The sequence below is a fragment of the Oncorhynchus nerka genome, linkage group LG23 (genome assembly GCF_034236695.1).
Source record: "Oncorhynchus nerka isolate Pitt River linkage group LG23, Oner_Uvic_2.0, whole genome shotgun sequence".
Lineage (NCBI taxonomy): Eukaryota > Metazoa > Chordata > Actinopteri > Salmoniformes > Salmonidae > Oncorhynchus > Oncorhynchus nerka.
The window spans coordinates 21,781,059-21,804,837 of NC_088418.1; the positions used below are offsets into that span (position 1 = coordinate 21,781,059).

General features: G+C 44.0%; 2 protein-coding genes across 3 annotated transcripts in view; one reads left to right on the forward strand and one right to left on the reverse strand.

Moving 5' to 3' along the window:
- The window catches only part of LOC115106460 (proto-oncogene Wnt-3-like), a 30,073-nt gene extending 13,211 nt beyond the window's left edge, over positions 1–16,862 (forward strand). Inside the window, exons 1-4 of one of the 2 annotated variants that reach the window (XM_029629226.2) lie at positions 1,895–2,800; positions 6,766–7,007; positions 10,750–11,015; positions 13,913–16,860. In XM_029629226.2, the coding sequence (XP_029485086.1) occupies positions 2,736–2,800; positions 6,766–7,007; positions 10,750–11,015; positions 13,913–14,392 (1,053 nt within the window). In that variant the 5' untranslated portion in view covers positions 1,895–2,735 and the 3' untranslated portion in view covers positions 14,393–16,860. Of the gene's footprint in view, positions 1–1,894; positions 2,801–6,765; positions 7,008–10,749; positions 11,016–13,912 lie in introns of those variants that run through there. The other variant, XM_029629225.2, reaches the window with a different exon arrangement.
- A 202-nt stretch (positions 16,863–17,064) lies between these two features.
- LOC115106461 (vesicle-fusing ATPase-like) overlaps positions 17,065–23,779 on the reverse strand; it is a 50,463-nt gene continuing 43,748 nt past the window's right edge. The window contains exons 18-22 of the mRNA XM_029629227.2: positions 23,644–23,778; positions 23,390–23,503; positions 21,015–21,070; positions 20,837–20,911; positions 17,065–20,706 (exon numbers count right to left, since the gene is read on the reverse strand). Coding sequence (XP_029485087.1) covers positions 20,881–20,911; positions 21,015–21,070; positions 23,390–23,503; positions 23,644–23,778 — 336 coding nt within the window. The 3' untranslated portion in view covers positions 17,065–20,706; positions 20,837–20,880. The remainder of the gene's footprint in view (positions 20,707–20,836; positions 20,912–21,014; positions 21,071–23,389; positions 23,504–23,643; position 23,779) is intronic.

Consider the following 23,779-nt stretch of genomic DNA (forward strand, 5'->3'; position numbering starts at 1 on the left):
AGAGAAGGGCACTAAACTTGTACTGCACTGACTGATGATTGATGATTAAAATAAATTGATACTATATTTGATAGTTGGAGCTGTATTCTTAGATTTCAGTGCAGCTTTTGAAGTTATTGATAATACATTGTTATAAAAAAACAAATCACATTGTTGGAGAGTTATTTAACTAATAGAATCCATAGAGTATTATTCAATGGAAGCTTCTCTGTGGTGTCCCTCAGGGCAGTTCCCTTGGGCCTTTACTCTTCTCTATTTTTACAAATGATTTGCCACTGGTCTTACTCAAAGCTAGAATGACTATGTGTATGGATGACTCCACATGTCAGCACCCAAAGCCAGTGAGCTCACTGAAATGCTAAATAAGGAGCTACAGTCAGTATCAGAATGGGTGATTATTAATAAATTGGTCTTAGATACATCTAAAACTAAAAGCATTGTATTTGGTTCAAAACGTTCTCTAAAACCTTAACCTTAACTTGAGTTGTACATAAAGGGCAGCAGACCCATTAAGCAAGTTGAGAAACCTAAACTCCTAGGTAAATCATTGAATGGTCAATTATCATGGTCAAATCATATTGACAAAGTTGTTGTGAAGATGGCGAGGGGTGTGTCTGTTATTAAAATACATGTTGTGTTTTTTACACAAAAATGAACTGTACTAGCGCTGGTCTTGTCCCTTCTTGATTACTGTCCATTAAAATGGTCAAGTGCCGCAAAGAAAGAAAGCAGCAGCTGGCTCGAAACAGACACACACACAGACACACTCTAACACACACATTATTGTTGTTGTTGTATTGTTTGTATTATGTTTCAGTTGCATTGTTTGTATATCGTCGTATTTTAAATTTGTATGGCACTCCTTGTCTATCAGTGTTTTGTTACTTTTCATGTTTTGTGTTTTTTTATGGACCCCAGGAAGAGTAGCTGCTGCTTCTGCAAAACTAATGGAGATCCAAATCAACAAATTAACTGTACTGTACTGTGATGCCCAAACTTTTGAAACATAGACATCTATGATTGGTACATATTTTTACGGTCCAGACCAACCAAATTTGGTATTGTTTGGGGACAGAGCTCATTAGAATATTAGCCAGTGAGTAGAATAATACCCAAACATGCAAAGGAGGTTATTACATTTTTCTACCTTTTGTGTACCTATTCCGGATACATCACTATGAAGAGAATAACATTCATAATTATGCATTTCAGTATGGTACAGATCAGGGACCCATAATTTAATTATGTTACCGTAATTCCGTTACCAGGTGTTAATCCACTTCACTTCACTTACTGTAGTTCAATAACCAAAATAGATTTTTTTAAACTCAAGGTGTCATATCATAGCTGACACCCCGTTCTTTTTGCAGACATCTTGTAATCTTAATTCAGAGCATATACATGGAAATCATGGTTGCATAAATCCTGAGGGAGATTTTGACAGAAATTCTGCTACCAACTTTGTTTCTGCACAGTGCTTCCAGTAAATGTGTTTTTGTAAAATTCTCAGTGGAAATTGTTCCAGAGTTGTATGGTTTGTTTAACTTTGCAATCAATGGTTTTTGTTTGGCATATTTTAAAAGTGAAAAATCTGAGTCTCAGCGTAATTCTGTTACTGTGGAATAGCCCTTGTCTACATAATATATATCTGATTGTAGTCATTTAAGTTTACACTAAAAACGTTTTACCATCCCGTAAATTATGTTTATTTATTATTTATTTTATTTTTTACTGTTTTGACTTACTTTTCTATGCAGAAAAAGCACTGTACAGTAACTATGACAGGGTAACCATGTGTGCACCTAAATGCATGGCATGATAGGAGTAAAGCCTTTGAGTACAAGTAGCAACAGAGCCATCCCCTCTACACAAGCACACATCACCCTATTTTCCATGAAGCTTTGAACAGTGCCTGGGGAATAATGCATAGAGGGATGGATTGTGACAGGCTGGTTCTCTCTAATCCTTCTCTCCCTATCTGTTTTGCTCTCTCTTCCTAGGCCCCATTATGGTCATAGTGCCATGGGCAAACGTTGCATTTTTGCCGATTGCAACTCAGTCAGAAGACATTAGCAATACCCTTCCTGGAAATGTTGGTTACTGCAGTTAAGTAGCCTAGCCTACCTGCACTTTACTCAAGCTAAAGGGAGTTTGACAGCTTGTTGGGCATAATTGCTGCTCTCCATTCAACATATTCATTGTTGCACGTGTGTAGCACGTGTGAGTAGCCTAGGCTAGCCTAAAACCAGGCATGCATTAGCATAGATTCAGGAATTAAATTGTCCATCTATTAACTGAAAACCGAATCCCCAGCCCTGTAACATTGCATGGATCTTACCTGATAACTGTTAATTGGCAAAAGTTACAACTTGTGGTGTATTTTAGTGTAGGCGACATCATGCGAGAAGATTACAATCGGTAACAAGGCGCGGGAAGAAGAGGAACAGCACGAGACTGTTTTACTGACAGAACGGCTGTCTGTCCTGCCGGTCTAGATAGTTCGTGTCGGTTTGCTCTAGTTGTGTTTTTGAAATATCACATAGTGGCGACTCTCTTTGATATGATATATGTTTGGTAAACCTTTACAAGATTAAAGTTAGCAACGTACAAATGGTGAAGGTCTAAATGGGGCGCCATGTTGGCGGAAGTTATGTTAACTCGTTGACAACTTGACTGGAATTTTCTGCGTGAAAAACGTGTAGGCTATTTACATCAACAAGTAAACTTGAGCAATAATGGACCAAGCAACCACAAGTCTAGTTCCAGAAGTGTTCCTCGTGATGAGGGCTCCAACAAAATGGTGAGTTCAGCAGTGACTTTAACAACACAAATATAAAGCATTATTGGAAATCCTAAATAATTCAAATGTGTCTACTAATACAATGACTGAAGCAATTTAAAACAGCAACTACATAGTCACAGTGTCCTGTTCTTTTATAGGCCTATTACTGGATAGATGGATGACAAACTGACAACAATATTGGTGAATTGAGATAGCTTGCTTAGTTATCCGCTTCACATGGCTACATTCAAATGATAAAGCATGGGATGAGTTGTAGCCTAGGCCTATTGAGGAAAAAAAGTTGTCAACATGGTATAACAGCACTGTCATAGGGACATCATTTTCAGGAATATGCCCACTCACTTTACAAAGTAAGCCTATAGGCCTAATACAACTGAGTGATTGCACATGTTACAGTTGACATTGGCTTTATACTATTGGAGAGATTAAGAGGGCTACACATTTTGAGGTAATTGTCCTTGACTGGTGTTGAGCTGAATGCATGACTGGAGGTTAAAGTGATGATAGGATAGGAGGCCTAGCTGGTCATGAACTTCAAACTGCTCCTACATGCCACCAAGCTCAAGGCAATGAGGTCAGGTGTCATGCTTAAAGTGGTTCAGAGGGTCGCAAAGTGTTTTCTGTGCCTCTGGGCATGGAGTACCTGGCTGTCACAAAGGGAAAGTCTGCTCTTAGACAGGTATGACATTTTGACCCCCGTGATGTAGACCTCCCACAGAGATAGCTGCAAAATATTCTAGCCACACATACTGATTGAATCAAAGGTTATTCAGCAGCTAAGGGAGTGGTGAAGCAAACCTTCATAAAAGACATATGGAGCAGAATCGCAACCTTCACAGAGGCTTTGCCCCTGTGAAAATAGCCTTGATAGATATGTCCTTAATTTCAACCGTTTTGCACTTTGTGGTGAAATCCCTTTGTCTCCTCTTCTTCGTGTCTGTGGTTTCTAGTGGCCCATATGCTCACATCGAGTTGCTTTTGATACTGAGAAAACCCCCAACCAGCAGTACTAATCCCCCACAGGGCCAGAGGAGGCCCCACAGTCACAGACCTGCCTAGGCATGCACCTGCCAAGCAGTTTCTGCTCCTCTGTCTACTCCCCTAGAGCGGATTCCCCCGGCATTCTGCCTCCCTCAGCCCATGCCCTGCTGCTTCTGTGCTCCTCTCCCACTTGGTTGAGACACATCGCTCATGGCTTCCAAGAAGCGAGGCAAAGCCGACCGGCTCAGCGTGATATACGCACAGCTCTCTGTGTGTGTGTGTGTGTGTGTGATATGCCTGGCACCCACAGGCTTCTCCTCAGATCTAAGACTGTCATTAGCACCTAGCCAAAGACAACCCTTGCTTTCATCTCGTCAGTCCATTACAGACCAAGTGAGGCTCATCCTTTACAAACAACATAAAAGAGGACGCAGAGCCTCAGCGTGTAGTCTAAACACGCTAAGTCCACAAGAAAACCCTCCTGCGGTTAAGTAATTGACTTCATCAGACATCGCCTCCGAAACTGGTGCGTCAGTAGCAAACTTACCAGAAGGAGACGGGGCGAGCCGATTGGCTACGTGGTGCCAGGGATGGGCTCCACCACGGCAGGCAGCTCCATGCAGGGCCAGGGCATCAACTCAGGTCCGCCCCAAAGCAGGTTGGGAGATTAATGGGCAGTAGCACAGCTGGCAGACTGTGTAATTACGCAACTTAGTCACTCAGTCACTCCAGACAGAGTGAAGTCAGCAACACTTGAACTCAGTGGCATTTCTGGGATTGGCCGATGTGTTTACAAGGTCTTCCCTCATGCCTGAGTAAACATGGCCTTAGATTACTGGATAACAGAAAAATATGGATAGATAAAAAATGACCGCTCTCTAATTTCCAGCACATAAATCAGAGGTCTATTTTTGTACAAGGGAACATGAAATGTTATGGAACTATTTATTCAGTTTATATCATTGGGATATTGTTATTGGGCCGACAGATATTTATGAATACGAACACATATTTCAAGTGTGTGTTTAAAATAACAAAACTCAGCATTGAAATGAGTTAGAAGCCTAGGTGAGTCTGAAGCCTGGGTGAATGCAGGTGAAATGACTTTAGCTTTACCGGGCATATTTTAATCTTTTGAGATAGGACTGCTCACTGCAATAGACTTTGAACTAGTCACTTGTCTTCCCTCCATCTTTATTTAGTCCAGAAATTGCATGATCTTTCTGAACATTATTGGTATGTTAGTGCAAGATGAACATGTGGCAGGCCAGGCAGTGATGACTGTTGACAGTCTCACATGTTCCATCAGCTTAGCTGCAGTACTAGCCAAGCCATTCAGCCTGCTGTCTCAGTGTGTAAGCCCCATTGGCAAGCAGTGAAACCTGGGAGCCTGCTGTAACAATGCTCACCTGTATTCCAAAGGAGATCAAAAAGCAAAAGTGTGAGGAAGGCGGTGGTGGTGGGGGGGTTGTGGCTGGGAGAGAAAGCAAAGCGTACATGAGCTGTGAACTTTTCCCTCTGACTTCAATGGCTTGGCTTTTGTGTTGGGGTGGCTCATCTTTCAGAGTCAGTGGCTGCCGTGATAGAGCTGCGCCCCGCGGCTGGCCTGAGGTCTTCCCGAGTGGCGCTCTGATCTGATCAGCACCGATTGTTCCCCATGATTCTCTCTCTCTCTCTCTCACACACAGTCTCTCTCACACATCCTCTCTTACACTCTCTCACACTCTAAAATGTCTGTGTATGCTGATGAAAAAAATCAGTACAGTACAATATCATGAAACAGATAAGGATCATGAATGCTCTGTCTCTTGAGAGAAGCTACTGCTAAATTATAGTACTGTCAATTTAGCTTACAGGACTTAATATCTGCAGCAATGCGTTGTGGTGCATGGTGGATTGCGCCACTTCGCATAGGTAGGTAAGGGCATGTTTATAAAAGTGGCATACACTTGCAAATAAATAAACAATAAAACCTCAAAATCTCATAACTACTTTATGGCAAACATAGCATCTTTAAGAAGGTGCAGTTTTGTTTGAGCCTGTCATCACAGTAAGCATGTTAAAACATGGACATAGCAAACATCACCTTTTCCTCTCCTTCCCTTATCTAAGGAGAAAAAACAGGCAATTAAAATTAATTACCTTGATGAAACTATAATGGTTTCTGGCATCCCTGGCTGTTCTGGGCTGTCTCGTTGTGGTGATTAATCCATGTTTAGGCACATCTTTGCCAGCACGCTGGTGAAGCACAGGGAGTTTCAGGAATGCCATATGTCCAATACGACACATGGCACAAACTTAACTGCATACACACACACACACACACACACACACACATCGCATATCAGAAATTAGGCTAATAACAGAGAATTGAGCATGTGTGTTTGTGTGTGTCTTATCTAGAGGAGAAACTAAGAGACAGATTAGTGTGTGTTATCTTTCGGATCATCAGGATCTGCGGGGGCTAACAAGAGGGAGCTCTTTGAAAAGTCAATACTAATAGGTCATATCCCTTTCTTGAAGAGGGGCTATTAGCTTCTGTAAGTGCAACTGCATTAAGCACTCATGCAGCCAATAAAACACTCACTGAGTCAACCCAACCCCCACAGAAAAACAATAATCAACCCCACCTACTGCAAAAGCAACTCTGAGCACAGAATATATTAAAACCAATGGGACAAAAAATTTCATTTTGTATATCAAGAGGCAATCTGCATTCTTTCTTTGAACAATATGCCTCTGGAGCATCTCCCTGGCATATATAATCCTCCCTGCCATTGAGGGAGTGAATTCAGGGAGGGCCCTCTTTTCTCAATGGCAGCAGATCCTATAGATGGCTTCTCGTTAGAAAGCTGAATGGAGATACAGAGAGACTGACAGACTGTGTAGAGTAGGCGCTAGACTAGACAGTAATATACTGTAGGTCTGGATGGGCAGGTACATGACACACTCCCCCGTCCTTCCCTCTCCCTGTGTTGCAGGTCCCTAGCCTTGGGGCAGCAGTACTCGTCTCTGGGCTCCCAACCTATCCTGTGTGGCTCTATCCCCGGCCTGGTGCCCAAGCAGCTGCGCTTCTGTCGCAACTACATCGAGATCATGCCCAGTGTGGCCGAGGGCGTGAAGCTGGGCATCCAAGAGTGCCAGCACCAGTTTAGGGGGCGCCGCTGGAACTGCACCACCATCAAGGACAACCTGGCCATCTTCGGGCCCGTACTGGACAAAGGTAGGCCTCCTACTGTAACAGGACTGTTTGTATGAAGAATACAAATATACTCTTTCCTCTATACTGCCAGTGAGGTATTCATATGAGGGATGTAACTGAGATATCTTTGGGATATATGAATTACAGCCAAGTACCATATAAAACATACAAAAAAACGCATTGATGTACAACAACCATGGAATTTGACTCCTCAGTAAAAGATGAGCTAATCTGACTTCAACAGGCGATTGCAGGTTCTATGAGGAAACTACTTTTTCTCATAGCGGTGATAAAAACATTAAAGGGACATATCAGCAGTAGTGGAAAATGTCCCCAATTTACTCATACTTGAGTAAAAGTAAAGATACCTTAATTTAAAAGGACTCAAGTAAAAGTGAAAGTCACCCAGTAAAATACTACTTGAGTAAAAGTCTAAAAGTATTTGGTTTTAAATATACTTAAGTATCAAAATTAAATGTAATTGCTAAAATGTACTAAAGTAAAAATATAAATCATTTCACGTTCCTTATATTAAGCAAACCAAACGGCACTATTTTCTTGTTGTTTTCATTTACGGATAGCCTGGGGCACACTCCAACACTCAGACATCATTTACAAAAAAGCATTTGTGTTTGGTGAGTCTGCCAGATAAGAGGCAGTAGGGATGACCAGGGATGTTCTCTTTAAGTGCGTGAATTGAACAACTTTCTTGTCCTGCTAGCATTCAAAATGTAACAAGTACTTTTGAGTGTCAGGGAAAATGTATGGAGTAGAATGTACATTATTTTCTTTAGGAATGTAAAAGTTGTCAAAAATATAAATAGTAAAGTAAAGTACAGATAACCCCAAAAACCTACTTAGGTATTACTTTAAAGTATCTTTACTTAAGTACTATACTGCATATCAGTGAGAAAATGGGAAACAAGGTGTGTAAACAAATGTGAGGTAAGTACCGTAAACTGACATAGGGATAGAAGAACCCATTGCTCTGCTGCTGAGCACTGCCTGTTCCACATGCTCCTACTGACAAATGACCCGCAGGGTAATTACAGTAATATACACCTTTCCTTACTGCAGTGAGAAAGGAGCGCTGGTACAAGCACTGACAGATTATTTGACGTCCATCCATCTCGCTACCTTCAACATCACATTTGTCTTTTGAATCTGTGTGTCTTCTTCCGAGCTTCCCAACCTTGTTGATGTTTTCACACATGAAAGTTAGTTAGTGTTGTAAATCTTTCAAGATTAGCTCACACAATTACAGTTGATACACAGTTGTCACAGTTAATACACTGGAGATCATCTGCCAGGCTTTTCACAGTGAATACTAATCATCAACGGTCTTAAGACTGACTGGGTGCTTTAAACAATCTGATACAAAAGCACAGAACGCACTAAGAAAACAGAACCTGGGGTGCTCGGAGTAGGCCTTTAAATACCTAATGATGAAGATGGGTCTTTGTGTTGCGGAGTGAGGCTGCTGATTGGATATTAATTAGCCTGCGTGTCAGAGGGAAAGGGATCTGGGCAGGAATGGGCAGTGTGAACCTCCATCTCTCTCCTAAAAATACATTTGAAAAAAGGGAGCGGGAAGGCCAAATGAGATTACATGCAATAGAAAGGGGCTGGAGGGCTCAGCTCAACCCCTACTGTGCCTGAAGACCAGTGCGCGCCTCACACAGCCCGGCTCCCACGGACGCCCCATTCACACGCCCTTTTGACTCTGTCATGAAAACAGGCTGAAAGGGAATCTCCCAACCTACCCTAGGCCGGCATGTTGGGGTGAGGTGGAAGGAAGGCAGGGGTGCTGGCGAGGGAGGGGGGGCAGCCTGAGTCGGGAGTGACGGCATGGGGTTGACGAGGGAGGGGGTCCCAGACCAGGGTGGCTATACCATTTCCCCCGGCACCTTAACCACTATGGTGTTTATGGTGGTGGCTACAGGCGGAAAATGGGGGGTTGAGGGTGCAAAGTGGCGGTGGTGGTGGCAGTGGAGGATGGGGTTTCAGGGTGGTGGCGGAGAGAGGGTGTTGGAGGGGGGGAGTTTAGGGATTGCCAACTCTGGGCAGAGCGGGGCTGCAGGGGCGCGAGTCGCTGGGCCCTTTGTGTGGGTAATCTAGTGTGACACAAGGGAAACAAAGGCGGATTGATGGGCCCAGCAGGTAGCAGGAGCAGCGCAGCCTTGGCTGACAGCCAGAGCTCCTGGGGCCCACAGCTCACAGGCCCCCGTTGTGGAGAGCCCAGCATGGCTTGCCAGGGCTAGCTGGGACTCCCCCTCGCCTCTCAACCAGAGGTGTGTGCGATCCAATCAAACAAACATTGAGGTTTTAGCACAAAAATTACGTTTTAGCGCTGTTTACCTAGAATGAAGCACACTGGAAAACATTTTTGATTGTGGGCACTTTGGACAATGTCTTTAATCATGGTTTTGTGACCATATATTTACAAGATGTATTACCTGATTGGATATTGTGTGAGACATGTTGTCATGTAGATAACAGGGGTGATGTTTAGTGTTAGTTCAGTAACTATATTACATTTCCACTTCCCAGGATTTCCCATCAGTGCAGCCATATGACCTCTCACCCTATTATGAACTGTGACTCTATTCAGCCATTCACATAAAGGTTTCAATCAAACAAAGGCTTAAATGCAAAAAATAACATCATGAAAGGTTGAGCGCTAATTAACTTTATGAGCGCGTTAAATGTCCCCTAGCGACCAAAACAACAACTTTTTTCAATTATCTTTCTCTCTGTTTCATGCAAATTAACACTACAAAGACTTGTAGATCGCCTTACACTGTAGAATAACTAACTTCCCTGCAGGTGTTTAGTAGAGAACACTACTAACTGCAGTCAGTTTTAGAGGGGCTAGGCCTCCCTAAATGCTTTAACAGTGGCTCCATTGCAGAGTGGGCCCTCCCCATACCCTTTGTGTGTGTGTCCCTGCCGGTGTGTGTGCAGTGTGAGGTGGTGCAGTAGAGAAATGGGTAAGCCCTCAGCACACAGTAAGTGAGCTGCGATTGTGAAACAATGGTGTCTGGTTACATAATAAGTTGTTCCGTTCAAAGGAGGCGTAACTCCATCTCTCAGCACAAACACGGAGCAAAGCAGACGCACTGCAAGGTTTCTACCTAGAGGCCCTGTGGGCTCTGGGGGGGCAACATTCCTTAAATACTTTCCAATGCAAAACAGCACACCTCAGGGATGACAGAAGGTCATTGAGATCTCACTGAGCATTAGGCCCTACTGACACCAGCCACAATATGGTGATGCCACAGCTAGGGGACATGTCTCATGTAGCCATCTCTACGACGCTTTCCAAAATCGGTAGAACACCCCCCCAAATAATTGATTGCTGATTTATTGTTACCGCAAAAAAATGGGTCAATTTATCGCAATATGGATTTTTGTCCATATCTCCTAGCTCTATGGTAGATGTTGAGATGATGAGAGTGAAGAGAATTTCACCCAGTGTTTTCTACACTGATCAGGGCCCAATGTTTTAAATCCTCTCAAGGACCTTTTTCCTGAAAAACATTATTCTTGCAGTACATTGTGTGTCAACCAAGTATTTATCGCTATGATATATGAATACCTGCTTGAAGGTGAAAAGCTGTGTTAATAGGTTTGTGCCCGAGGGTGTCATTTTCATTACCCCTGATGTATGGAAGTTGGCAGCAGTGTAGATTGCAGAAACTGTTTTGTTAAGATGGTACTAAAGATTAATTGATTGAATTTACTCCTTCCTTTTTCTCGCTAGCCACCAGAGAGTCGGCGTTTGTCCACGCCATCGCCTCTGCGGGTGTGGCTTTTGCTGTAACACGGTCCTGCGCTGAGGGCACATCCACCATGTGTGGCTGTGATTCCCACCACAAGGGTCCCCCGGGGGAGGGCTGGAAGTGGGGCGGCTGCAGCGAGGACGCTGAGTTCGGGGTGCTGGTGTCCAGAGAGTTTGCCGATGCCAGAGAGAACCGGCCCGATGCACGCTCTGCTATGAACCGGCACAACAACGAGGCAGGACGCACGGTAAATAGGCCTACACTGGCCTACACTGAGGATTTACTAGAATGGATATATTAGTTATACATACTATGTAATGTAAATACACATACAGTAGAAGTCGGAAGTTTACATACACTTAGGTTTTCCACCACTCCACAAATTTCTTGTTAACAAACTATAGTTTTGGCAAGTCGGTTAGGACATCTACTTTGTGCATGACACAAGGAATTTTTTCCAACAATTGTTTACAGACAGATTATTTCACTTATAATTCACTGTATCACAATTCCAGTGGGTCAGAAGTTTACATGCACTAAGTTGACTGTGCCTTTAATAAACAGCTTGGAAAATTCCAGAAAATGATGTCATGGCTTGAGAAGCTTCTGATAGGCTAATTGACATCATCTGAGTCAATTGGAGGTGTACCTGTGGATGTATTTCAAGGCCTACCTTCAAACGCAGTGCCTCTTTGCTTGACATCATGGTAAAATCAAAAGAAATCAGCCAAGACCTCAGATTTTTTTTTGTAGACCTCCACAAGTCTAGTTCATCCTTAGGAGCAATATCCAAATGCCTGAAGGTACCCAGTTCATCTGTACAAACAATAGTAAGCAAGTTTAAACACCATGGGACCACGCAGCTGTCATACCGCTCAGGAAGGAGACGCGTTCTGTCTACTAGAGATGAAAGAACTTTGGTGTGAAAAGTGCAAATCAATCCCAGAACAACAGCAAATGACCTTGTGAAGATGCTGGAGGAAACAGGTACAAAAGTATCTATATCCACAGTAAAACGAGTCTATATAAACATAACCTGAAAGGCCGCTCAGCAGGAAACCGCCATAAAAAAGCCAGTCTACGATTTGCAACTGCACATGGGGACAAAGATCGTACATTTTGGAGAAATGTCCTCTGGTCTGATGAAACAAAAATAAAACTGTTTGGCCATAATGACCATTATTATGTTTGGAGGAAAAAGGGGGAGGCTTGCAAGCCGAAGAACACCATCCCAACCGTGAAGCACGGGGGTGGCCACATCATGTTGTGGGGGTGCATTACTGCAGGAGCGACTGGTGCACTTCACAAAATAGATGGCATCATGATGGAAAATTATGTGGATATATTGAAGCAACATCTTAAGACATCAGTCAGGAAGTTAAAGCTTGGTTGCAAATGGGCCTTCCAAATGGACAATGACCTCAAGCATACTTCCAAAGTTGTGGCAAAATGGCTTAAGGACAACAAAGTCAAGTTATTGGAGTGACCATCACAAAGGCCTGACCGCAATCCAATAGAACATTTGTGGGCAGAACTGAAAAAGCATGTGCAAGAAAGGAGGCCTACAAACCTGACTCAGTTACACCAGCTCGGTCAGGAGGAATGGGCCAAAATTCACTCACCTTATTGTGGGAAGCTTGTAGAAGGCTACCTGAAATGTTTGACGCATGTTAAACTATTTAAAGGCAATGCTACCAAATACTAATTGAGTGTATGTAAACTTCTGGCTCACTGGGAATGTGATGAAAGAAAATAAAAGCTGAAATAAATAATTCTCTACTATTATTTTGACATTCCACATTCTTAAAAAAAGTGCTGATCCTAACTGACCTAAGACAGGGAATTATTTTCTAGGATTAAATGTTAGGATTTGTAAAAAAAAACTGAGTTTAAATGTATTTGGCTAAGGTGCATGTAAACTTCCGACTTCAACTGTACATAACACTGTTTACTACACAGCCAAGCAGGATGCAGTGGATATACTTTAATACACACCACTACATAATGATATGTAATGATACTACATAATGTAATGATACTACATAATGATACTGGACACACCCAGCCTTGTAGCTGAAGAAAGGTTAAAAGACAATGAACAAAGACCTACTTTTTTGGCAACAGGATGGAATTATCCACAGTAAACGTTACAGTACCAGATTACTAATTCTGTGACAGGAAAGATTTCGGTATTTGACTTCAATTCAGTCCACATTTCTCTGAGTTTCCGCCTGAAAAGTAGCACTTCATCTTGAAAGACTGGGTAATTATCTGATATAAAAAAGTTGCCCCTGCCTTTCATGCCTCACATCCCATCTGAAATTCCCTGACAGACAAATAACCTGAGTTAGTTGAGGGGGAAGAGAAGGGAATCAGCCTGGACTTAAACCATCACTCGTTGCTGTCATTGCTCAGTGAAATATCTGGCGAGCTACTCCTCACCAGCACGCTGAGGGGCAATTGGAGAGACCACACGGCAACAAGGCAGCCTTTTGATCTGACTAGACAGGAGCAGGGAGCCCACAGGAGTTGCAAAACGGCAGGCAGCCCTGTCACAACCCCTCTCCTTCTCTCCATCACCCTGATCCTAGTCGCCCCACCTGGCACTCTCATACTCCATTGTTTCCCCCCAGGGCCCCTGGGAGATGCCAGGGGCCAGACGAGCCCAGGACATGATGTCAGAACTAAGAACCCCTCCACCCCTCAGCGCCCCCACTCCCCTCTCGCCCAAAGGTGCCACAAGCACCTGCCTTCCGGCGCAGGTGGGGGAATTCTGCAGCTAAATATAGCCAGAGAATTAAAGCTAAGCAAATCTAAACAAAGGCTAAGAGAGCCGGTGGCGTTGCTCAGGTGAGTGCAGTGACTTCTGAGGGAATTAGCTGCTGCACACTGCAAAGGCCTGCCTCTGTTTCACAGCTGCCTGAACTACACCTGAAGACTCAGCCAAGTAGCATGTTGTTCTCAACCTACAAGTTGGTCATCACTAGCCAGGTTATTGGTAAGAGTAGTTAATCAAATGGACTTTCCGGTAGTAGACTTACAAGCTACCAATCGATATCACATTTACACTGTGCTGAATGAAAACAGGATTATTCTATCAGCTTCTGAACTGTTTCCTTCTCCCTATTTCTCTTTTTTTCCCAGACCATCCTGGACCACATGCACCTTCGCTGTAAATGCCATGGCCTGTCTGGCAGCTGCGAGGTGAAAACGTGCTGGTGGGCACAGCCCGACTTCCGCATGCTGGGTGACTACCTGAAAGACAAGTATGACAGCGCCTCGGAGATGGTGGTGGAGAAGCACCGAGAGTCGCGTGGCTGGGTGGAGACGCTGCGCGCCAAGTATGCCTTCTTCAAACACCCCACGGAGCGTGACATGGTCTACTACGAGGGCTCGCCCAACTTCTGCGAGCCCAACCAGGAGACGGGCTCGTTCGGCACCCGCGACCGTGCCTGCAACTTGTCCTCGCACGGCATCGAGGGCTGTGACCTGCTCTGCTGTGGCAGGGGCCACAACACCCGGACTGAGAAGCGAAAGGAGAAGTGCCACTGCATCTTCCACTGGTGCTGCTACGTCAGCTGCCAGGAGTGTGTGCGTGTCTACGACGTACACACATGCAAGTGAGAGCCTGTGCCCTCGCTCGGACAGACGGACAGAATGATGGACCATAGCGCCCATCGCAGACACACAAACACACACACTGCAGTCCTTGCGTATATACAGACAGACAGGCACCAATGAGGAATGGCACTTTGTACTGGAACTCTATTCTTCTGCACCCTTGTAATAAAAAAAAAAAACATATCCTTCTTCCAAGCCCTGCATCCTCCTCCTCTATTTGAGTAGGTAGTTCCACGAACGGACATATGGGAGGGCCCATTTCCTTTGGAACAAGCTGTCAGTTTGACCTGTTCCCATTCCTGCACCATTGGGCCATGACCCCTTCTTTATTTATTTCCCCCACACACGGCTGTGCAGTAACCGATGACTTTCCAGACCGTTGCTATCGAATTGACATATTTTTAACTCACACCTGATTCCACCAGTCAATCACCTGGCTGGTCGACTATTGAGAACTAAACCAACTCTCCAACAGTACTAAACACACAGCAACAGCCAAGGAACATACCATTTTAACTACTGAACCCACTGAGTGGCTGTTACTGGACCCTTCCCTCCTAAACTAAACTACTGAGCTGATGAAATCTCCTCTTTCCCAACCCCTGCACACTGTACTGATACTGAACTGCCTGATGCCTGGAAGATATGCTAGAGCCTGATTTTATAGCCCCACATTTCTGAAATATTAGCAATGGGCCAGGACTGGAGGTGGTATGCAGGAGGGGACATGTGCAGGAAACAAACACACTCGTTTCCATAACGAACATTTCTGCACGTATGTACTATTCAGCTGAACAAGAACTGTCTAGAGGTAGTGAAACGTTGGCTATTGCTATTTATGAGAGAAAATGCATTCTTCTTGTCTTAACCAGTTACGTTCTAACATACAGTAACACAACTGAGATTGTTCATCTCATTCAGATCAGAGACGTTTCGCTGTAATTTCCCCTTGAGTATGAAACAAGACAGATTTACAGTATTTGAGGAAATTATAATGAATTATAAACTGGGTGGTTTGAAGCCCTGAATGCTGACTGGCTGAAAGCCATGGTATATCAGACCGTATACCACGGGTACGACGAAACATGTATTTTTACTGCTCTAATTATGTTAGTAACCAGTTTATAATAGCAATAAGTAACCTCTGGGGTTTGTGATATATGGCCAATATACCACGGCTAAAGGCTGTGTCCAGGCACTCCGCGTTGCGTCGTGCATAAGAACAGCCATTAGCCGTGGTATATTAGCCATATCCCACACCCCTCGGGCCTCATTGCTTAAATGTCATATAGAACAAAACATTCACAACAAACAGGTAGGGTTCAGGTATAAGAGACTTTATTGGATTCATTCGTAATCAGTTTATTTTGCACTTGCAATAGGCCTAATGCTAATGAATTATTCTACTCATAGCAGTCATACTACGACAATGAGATAATTTATCCAACACACTGACAGTCCATTTCATTATGTTCCTCATAATACTGTGAAGTCCTTGTCTAAGCTAAACCCTTCTCTCACCAGTGAAATGTGATGACAAGTGGAGACAAGAGGGGAGAGAGCAGAAAGTGTCCTAATAGTCTTCAATAGGCCTCTTTCCTCATCTCCTTCCCTGGATTGCCACTGATGTGAAATGTCTTGACAATAGAAGCAATATGGTGGAATCCTGTTCAGAGATTTGAAGTATCTGTGGGAAACAAATTAAGGAGACGAGGGTAGGGGGGGGTTACTTAGTGTTTTGGGACACAGCCAATGTGAGTGAAGGTGAATGTGTGTTTGTGCTGCTTCCAGTGACGGGTGTTAGGGTTAGAGGGATGGCAGGCAGGCATGCTGGCTTCACAACAGTGGAACAACCTGTGAGAGGTTTCCACACAACATGTTCTGACAGTCCTACGTGCTTCCTATTCATTATATTTAACAACAAAAATACAACTTACCTAGGTAGTGTAGACTCCTCCCTTTGTGACATAGCTTAGTATCTGCGTCACCCTCAAAGGCTCTCCCTACACGGGCCCTTTCTGTGTTCAGTTCCTTCCTTTCCTCACCGCTACATCCAAAGTTTTGTACAAAGGTTTTAAAGTTAATAATTCCCTTTTTATTTTATAATCTGAAAATGTTATGTTTTTATAAATATAATTTATTATACAATGTATATATCTGTATGACTGAACTAAGATTATATATTTGAAGAACAAATGATTGGCTCATGCTTTTGCTTCTTAGACAGAGGTACTTTTCTAATCATTGCGGTTTGTGGGCATCGATTCCTCTACGTTTCCTTAACAAATCATGTATATGGGCATTGCACATAACACTACTGAACTAATTTCTTACATGGCAAGCTGTGATGGTGTTCCCAAATGTGATACAGTTATCCATCGTACAATCCTTTCAATACTATAAATCAGAATGTCTCAATCTGCTCTAGGACACATCTGTGAAATGTCTCATTTGTCTCAGTCCATCTCATTTCCCCCTGATAATAGGTGAATGACAAGTAAATTACCACTGCATCTGCAGCATCAATCAATAATACACATATTTATAAAAATGTTCAGGAGAGTACTGTACGAAATCTTCATTAATACAATTGCAACTTGCCATGAAACGTTTCTTACAGATTTTGGACAAAAGGCGCACTGGTCACAGCAAATAATGTATAGATCTGGTCAATATACACTCAGTGGTCGATTTATTAGGTACATTACCCATTCACAAAAATGGTTAGCTCCTACAGACACGTGGCCAAGCTTGCTATATAAACCAGGCAGACCGGCAGACAGGCATTCAGTTATTGTTCCATTTAACGTTAGAATGGGCAAAACGAGTGATCTAAGCGACTTTGATGAAAGGTCGAAGGAGAATGGCAAGAATCGTGCAAGCTAACAGGCGGGTCCATGGCCCCATCCTGCTTGTTTACAACGGTACAGGCTGGTGGTGGGTACGTAATGGTGTGGGGAATGTCTTCCTGGCAAACATTAGGTCCCTTGATAGCAATTGAGCTATGTTTCCATGCCCCAAAGAATTCAGGCGGTTCTGGAGGCAAAAGGGGGGTCCGACCCGGCACTAGATTGTGTACCTAATAAACGGGTACTTGACTTGTGATTATCTGGGGAAAAAATAACTGCATACTGTAGCTACTGTATGTAAATGGAAGTTTGTTAGGCATGCACACAAATGGGGTGAGAGGTGGTGCAATAGTGTCTAATATCGACATTATCCTTCTATTTTAGGGGGCAAACACTCAATAGAGTACCACAGTATGAGTCATAATACGAACGGCCCAGTACATCACGGGGGACAAGCTTCCTGCCATCCAGGACCTCTATACCAGGCAGTGTCAGAGGATTGCCCTAAAAATTGTCAAAGACTCCAGCCACCCTAGTCATAGACTGTTCTCTCTGCTACCGCACGGCAAGCAATACCGGAGCGCCAAGTCTAGGACTAAGAGGCTTCTACCCCCAAGCCATATGACTCCTGAACACCTAATCAAGTGGCTACCCAGATTATTTGCTCTTTAATTACGTGTTACTTTTATTTCTTATTCTTATCCGTATTTTTTTTAACTGCATTGTTGGTTAGGGGCTCGTAAGTAAGCATTTCACCTGTTGCATTCGGCGCATGTGACTAATACAATTCGATACCCATTAAACCTAGAGGTCAAACAGGGAAATGGTTCCAATAATTATTGGTTTTAGAAACACAAAAAATTAGGGGTGTGTTTCGTGTAGGCTTAACCTGGTGTGACATTTTGATAATTGTGACTTTCATCAATATATTTGCCTGTATTTACCCCCCCCCCAAAATGAAATGCCAATTAGCAGCTAATGTGGCTATCTTGAAGAACTAAATGTGCCATGATGATCTGGACGAGACTGCCAAATTGAGGCAAAGTTAAGAATCTCTGGATTAACTATATGTTAGCTAAATGTATACTGGGGTGGCGGGGTAGCCTAGTGGTTAGGGCGTTGGACTAGTAACCGGAAGGTTGCAAGTTCAAATCCCCAAGCTGACAAGGTACAAATCTGTCGTTCTGCCCCTGAACAGGCAGGCTGTCATTGAAAATAAGAATTCTAGTTAAATGAAGATAAAAAAATAAACGCAACAATTAAGGGTTTTACCGAGTTACAATTTTAACAAATTCATCAGGCCCTAATGTATGGATTTCACAACTGCACATAGGCCCACCCACTTGGAAGCAAGGCCCAGACAATTTCCCCACAAAAGGGATTTATTACAGACAGAAATACTCCTCAGCTGTCCGGGTGGCTGGTCTCAGACGATCCCCCAGGTGAAGAAGCTGGATGTGGAGGTCCTGGCCTGGAGTGGTTACGATGTGGTCTGCGGTTGAGGCCAGTTGGGTGTACTGCCAAATTCTCTAAAACGACATTGATGAACATTCACTTCTCTGGCAACCGCTCTGGTGGACATTCCTGAAGTCAGCATGTCAATTGCACGCTCCCTCAAAACTTGAGATATCTGTGGCATTGTGTTGTGACAAAACTGAACATTTTAGATTGGTCAGTTATTGTACTCAGCACAGAAATAAGCTTTTTGTGCATATGGAACATTTCTGTGATCTTTTATTTCAGCTCATGAAACCAAACACTTACATTTCTTTAAATGGACAATTCTGTAAACTGTCTTATGCACGTTGACCCAATACCTGTTAACAAACGCACCTGCTAGAGATGACGTGCAGAAGCTTGCAGGGATTTGAAGTTTTGTGTGATATCTACTTTGATGCTAATTAGCATTTTTGAATCAGAGAGTGAATAGAGACGAAAATATTGAGATGAACATGTTTATCAAAAAGTCACACCAGGGTAAACCTACACAAAACACGATCCTTATTTTAAGTGTTTCTAAAATGCAAAGGCATGCCAGAGGGTCTCCAGAGATCCTTTCTGCACAATGCAGAAAAAAACAACCTGTCAACAGTATCATGTGTGTTCGCACACGTGTGTCTGTGTGAGTGGTTGGGGAGAGGTTTCCTTCTAAAATGGTCTGGGTCTGAAAATGAATCACTTTTTCCAGTTACTAGCTAATCAATATTAGTAACATCATCATTCACAAAACAGACTGCTGTGATACTTTGGTCCTGTGTGAGTAGAGTTAAGAGGAACCATCATTTCCTGTAATGATTATAAAATCTAAGCACATAATATATTAGAGCACACACACAATACATGCTGCAATTAATCAGTTTCACCATCATGTTGCGCATATTCAGCATATGAGGCATTTATAGAGAAGTTTGACTGGTCAGTTATGCATACAATTAGAAAATTGCTTTTGTCAAATGCATCATGCCCAGTGTTGGAGTTGTATCAAACTCAAAAAGGTCATCATATACGCAGAGTACAAAACATTATAAACACCTGCTCTTTCCATGACAGACTGACCAGGTGAAAGCAAGGATCCCTCAAAATTAGTGTAGATGAAGGGGAGGCGACAGGTTAAAGAAGGATTTGGGACAGCCTTGAGACAGACATTTGAGAAATGGATTGTGTAGATGCCCATTCACCCTCTGAATGGCACAAGACTAAATATTTAAGTGTCTTTAGACGGGGTATGGTAGTAGGTGCCAGGCACACTGGTTTGAGTGTGTCAAGAACTGCAACGTTGCTGTTTTTTGTTGTTGTTGCTCAACAGTTTCCCATGTGTATCAAGAATGGTCCCCCACCCAAAGGACAGCCAGAAAACTTGACAACAGTGGGAAGCATTGGAGTCAACATGGGCCAGAATCCCTGTGGAACGCTTTCAACACTTTGTTGAGTCCATGCGCCAACAAATTTGGGCTGTTTTGAGGGCAAAAGGGAGTGCAACTCAATATTAGGAAGGTGTTCTTAATGGTTCATACACTCAGTGTACATGGTTTTGCATACACTTTTCTCATGTTTAGTTATAAACATACATTTGATTTTTATACATAAAATCCCCTGGAGTGCTAGCAGCACAAATCACAACACTTTGGATGCATCTCAAATGGCACACTATTCCTTATACAGTGCACTTCTTTTGACCAGGGCCCATAGACATCTGGTCAGAACCTAGTGCACTATACAGGGAATAGAGTGTCATTTGAATCACAACACTTTGCCTTCAGAAATAACAATTACAGACTTAGTTTACACACACAGAGAAATAGTGCTGATGAGGAAGGAGGACGACGCTGGTCGATCGAGTTGCCCTGGAAACACACGGTACAGCGATTTACGCGGCGAGCGTTTGCGATGGCCAGATTAGGTCAGAGATATATAATCTCTCGCTCACTCCATCTTGCCGGCCGCATACGGGCTTCCACTCCTCGCCCACTGAGGGTAAAAGACAGAATAAAAAAAGTGGGATGAGCTAGAAGAGCAGGAAGGAAGAGAAAGAATCTGCTAATTTTGTTCAAAACCCACTCTAACACGCCCCTGCTCTACCCTCTGTTCAAGCACTTACTGTGAGAGGCAGCTACTGCTGGGCAATGCAGCTCCACCATGGGCTTAGATGGCTATGTGCTTGTCAGAACCCAGCCTGTGGGGAGGGAAGGAAATATACATGGATTAAACAGTCAACCAACTACACAAGAATTAGCTGGTGTGAGATTGGGGACAGAACAGAATAGTGTTCTACTTACGCTCCCTGTTCTCTCAGCAGGGTCAAGAACTTACTAACGCGGTATTCAGGATCCATCTGGAAGACACACACGTTAGCTCTCTGTGCATATGTCCATACACTGGCCTACATAGCCTCCTTTCCTATAAACGTGTCAAAAAGTACAGGCCCGGGGCCAGCACAGCAAACGTTCACGCAGGGCTGTCTGTAATTGGCTGGGAAGGTGTGAGTGAGGGGCTCACAGAAACAATGTTACGTAACAATGCAGATATGTGGTAAAATTCAACTATGGTCATCTTCTCCATTTATGATGGAGATATAGACTCAGTGCACAGTTTATTAGGTACACCACCCTGTTCACAAACATTTTTCACGTGGCTGTGGCTTGCTATATAAAGCATGCAGACAGGCATGGAGGCATTCAGTTTTGCCCATACAGTTAGAATGGGAAAAAGCGAGTGACCTAAGCGACTGAGCATGGTATTATTGTCGGTGCCAGACAAGCCAGATCCAGTATCTCAGAAACAGTCGTCCGACTGGGCTTTTCACGCACAACAGTGTCTAGGGTTTACCGAGAATGGTGCGACAAACAAAAAACATCCAGTCAGCTGCAGTCCTGTGGGTGTGCGTGTGTGTAACCTTTATTAAACTAGGCAAGTCAGTTAAGAATTTGTTCTTAACTGACTTGCCTATTTAAAATGACAGCCTACCACGGCCAAACCCGGACGACGCTGGGCCAATTGTGCGCCGTGCTATGGGACTCCCAATCACGGTCGGATGTGATACAGCCTGGATTCAAACCAGGGACTGTAGTGACACCTCTTGCACTGAGATGCAGTGTCTTAGACCGCTGCGCCACTCGGGAGGGTGAAAACAGCTCATTGTTGAAAGAGGTCGAAGGAGAATGGCAAGAATTGTGCAAACTAACAGGCGGCCCACAAACAGGCAGATAACGGTGCAGTACAACAGTGGTGTGCAGAACGGCATCTCGGAACTCACAACCTGTTGGTCCTTGTCACGGATGGGTTATTGCAGCAGACGACCACACCGGGTTCCAATCCTATCAGCTAAAAACAGTGGGTACGCGATCACCAACACTGGACAATTGAAGAGTGGCGAAACATCCGCTGGAATCCCAGTTCCTGCTACGTCATGCTGATGGCAGTCATGATATGGCGTAATCCTGCCTGGTGTCAACGGTACAGGCTGGTGGAAGTGGTGTAATGGTGTGGGGAATGTTTTCCTGGCACACGTTAGGTCCCTTGTTACCAACCGAGCAACGTTTCCATGCACCAAAGAATTCAGGCTGTTCTGGAGGGGGGTCCGACACGGTACTAGATGGGTGTACCTAATAAACTGGCCTCTGAGTGTATATGATTGATTTGGACTGAACACGATTAACTGTGTTACATAAAATATGTGGAATTTCAGACATGACCTCGAGTTCATGCTTTTCTATAGAGGAAACAGGATTTGAAGATGTGTGTGTATCATGTGTGTGTGTGTGTTTGTGTCACGTCGGTTGGAGCAGGGAGTCTGTGTGCAGCATGTCTCGGCAGACACTCGTTCATACTTCTCCTGGATGGAGGGAGGGAGCTGTGCGTGTGTCGGTGTGCCAACTCAACATGGCTGCATTAGTGCATACCACAGCAATTAGGCTACACGGCATTCAGCAGCCACATGGACAAGCGACCAGAGACCATACAACCAAGCACACCACAGCCACATACCGTAAACTACGGTTACTACTATACAGTAGTAACACTTGCACTGGATTTTTACACCCTGGTCCTTGGGAACCACATCTGATTCAACCAATTCAAGTCATCTTCCAGCCCTTGATTAGCTGAATCGGGTGTGTTAGCGCTGGGTAATAACAAAAACATGCACCCCTCTATGAGGAAGTTTCTGGACGGGGCCTAAGAGAGTAACGACCCTCACAACAGTAGATAAGACATTTCCAAGGTGCGATGTGGTCTTTATGTGTGGTATCCCTCTACTAGTCAGAGCATGTGAACACATAAGACAGGGAAGTATGCGGAGAATGATCAGGAACTATAGCGATGACATTTTTGGGGCTCACCACAAAAATCACTGTTGAATCCAAACTGGTTTTAATGAAAGGTCGTAATTAACAGCAGGTTGTTTTGACTGAAACCAGACGAGATTCCATCTGTGACTCCCAAGACTGTGGTTGTCTAGGCCGGGGTTCTCCAACTCACACTCTGGGAGAGCTAAAGGGTGTGTGTAGGCTTTTGTTCCAGCCCAAAAGTAACACATCTTAACCCGCTAATCGTGGTACAGATTGAAGAAGGCCACGGTTAGGTGATTATTTGATGGTTAGTGCTGGGCTGGAATAAAAACGTGTCACCTAAACCGGGGCTTTGTCTCTGTCACCTGCACCGCCATCTCGATGACCATCGTCAGCTTCTTGATGCCGATCCACACCGCCTGGCTCTTCACAGCCTTGGCAATGGCTGCCCGCTCTTTCTCCTGGAAACTCCCCAGCATCTACAGCAGACACAGAAGCAGTTTAAAAGCTCACGCAACAAATCCATCACTACTTATCACAACTTTAAAACCGGAGAGCGAGGAACATCCATTTCTGTGTCTGTGTGTGTGTGAGTGTGTGTGTGTGTCTGCGTGTCTACCTCCAGGGCTTCAACCAGCTGCTCTCCTCTAGAGATGTTGGGGATGTGGATGGTGGTACTGAAGGCGTCCAACATCTCCATCTCCTGCAGCACGTCCTTCCTGCTGGTGGTGCCAATGATCAGCAGCTTACGGCCC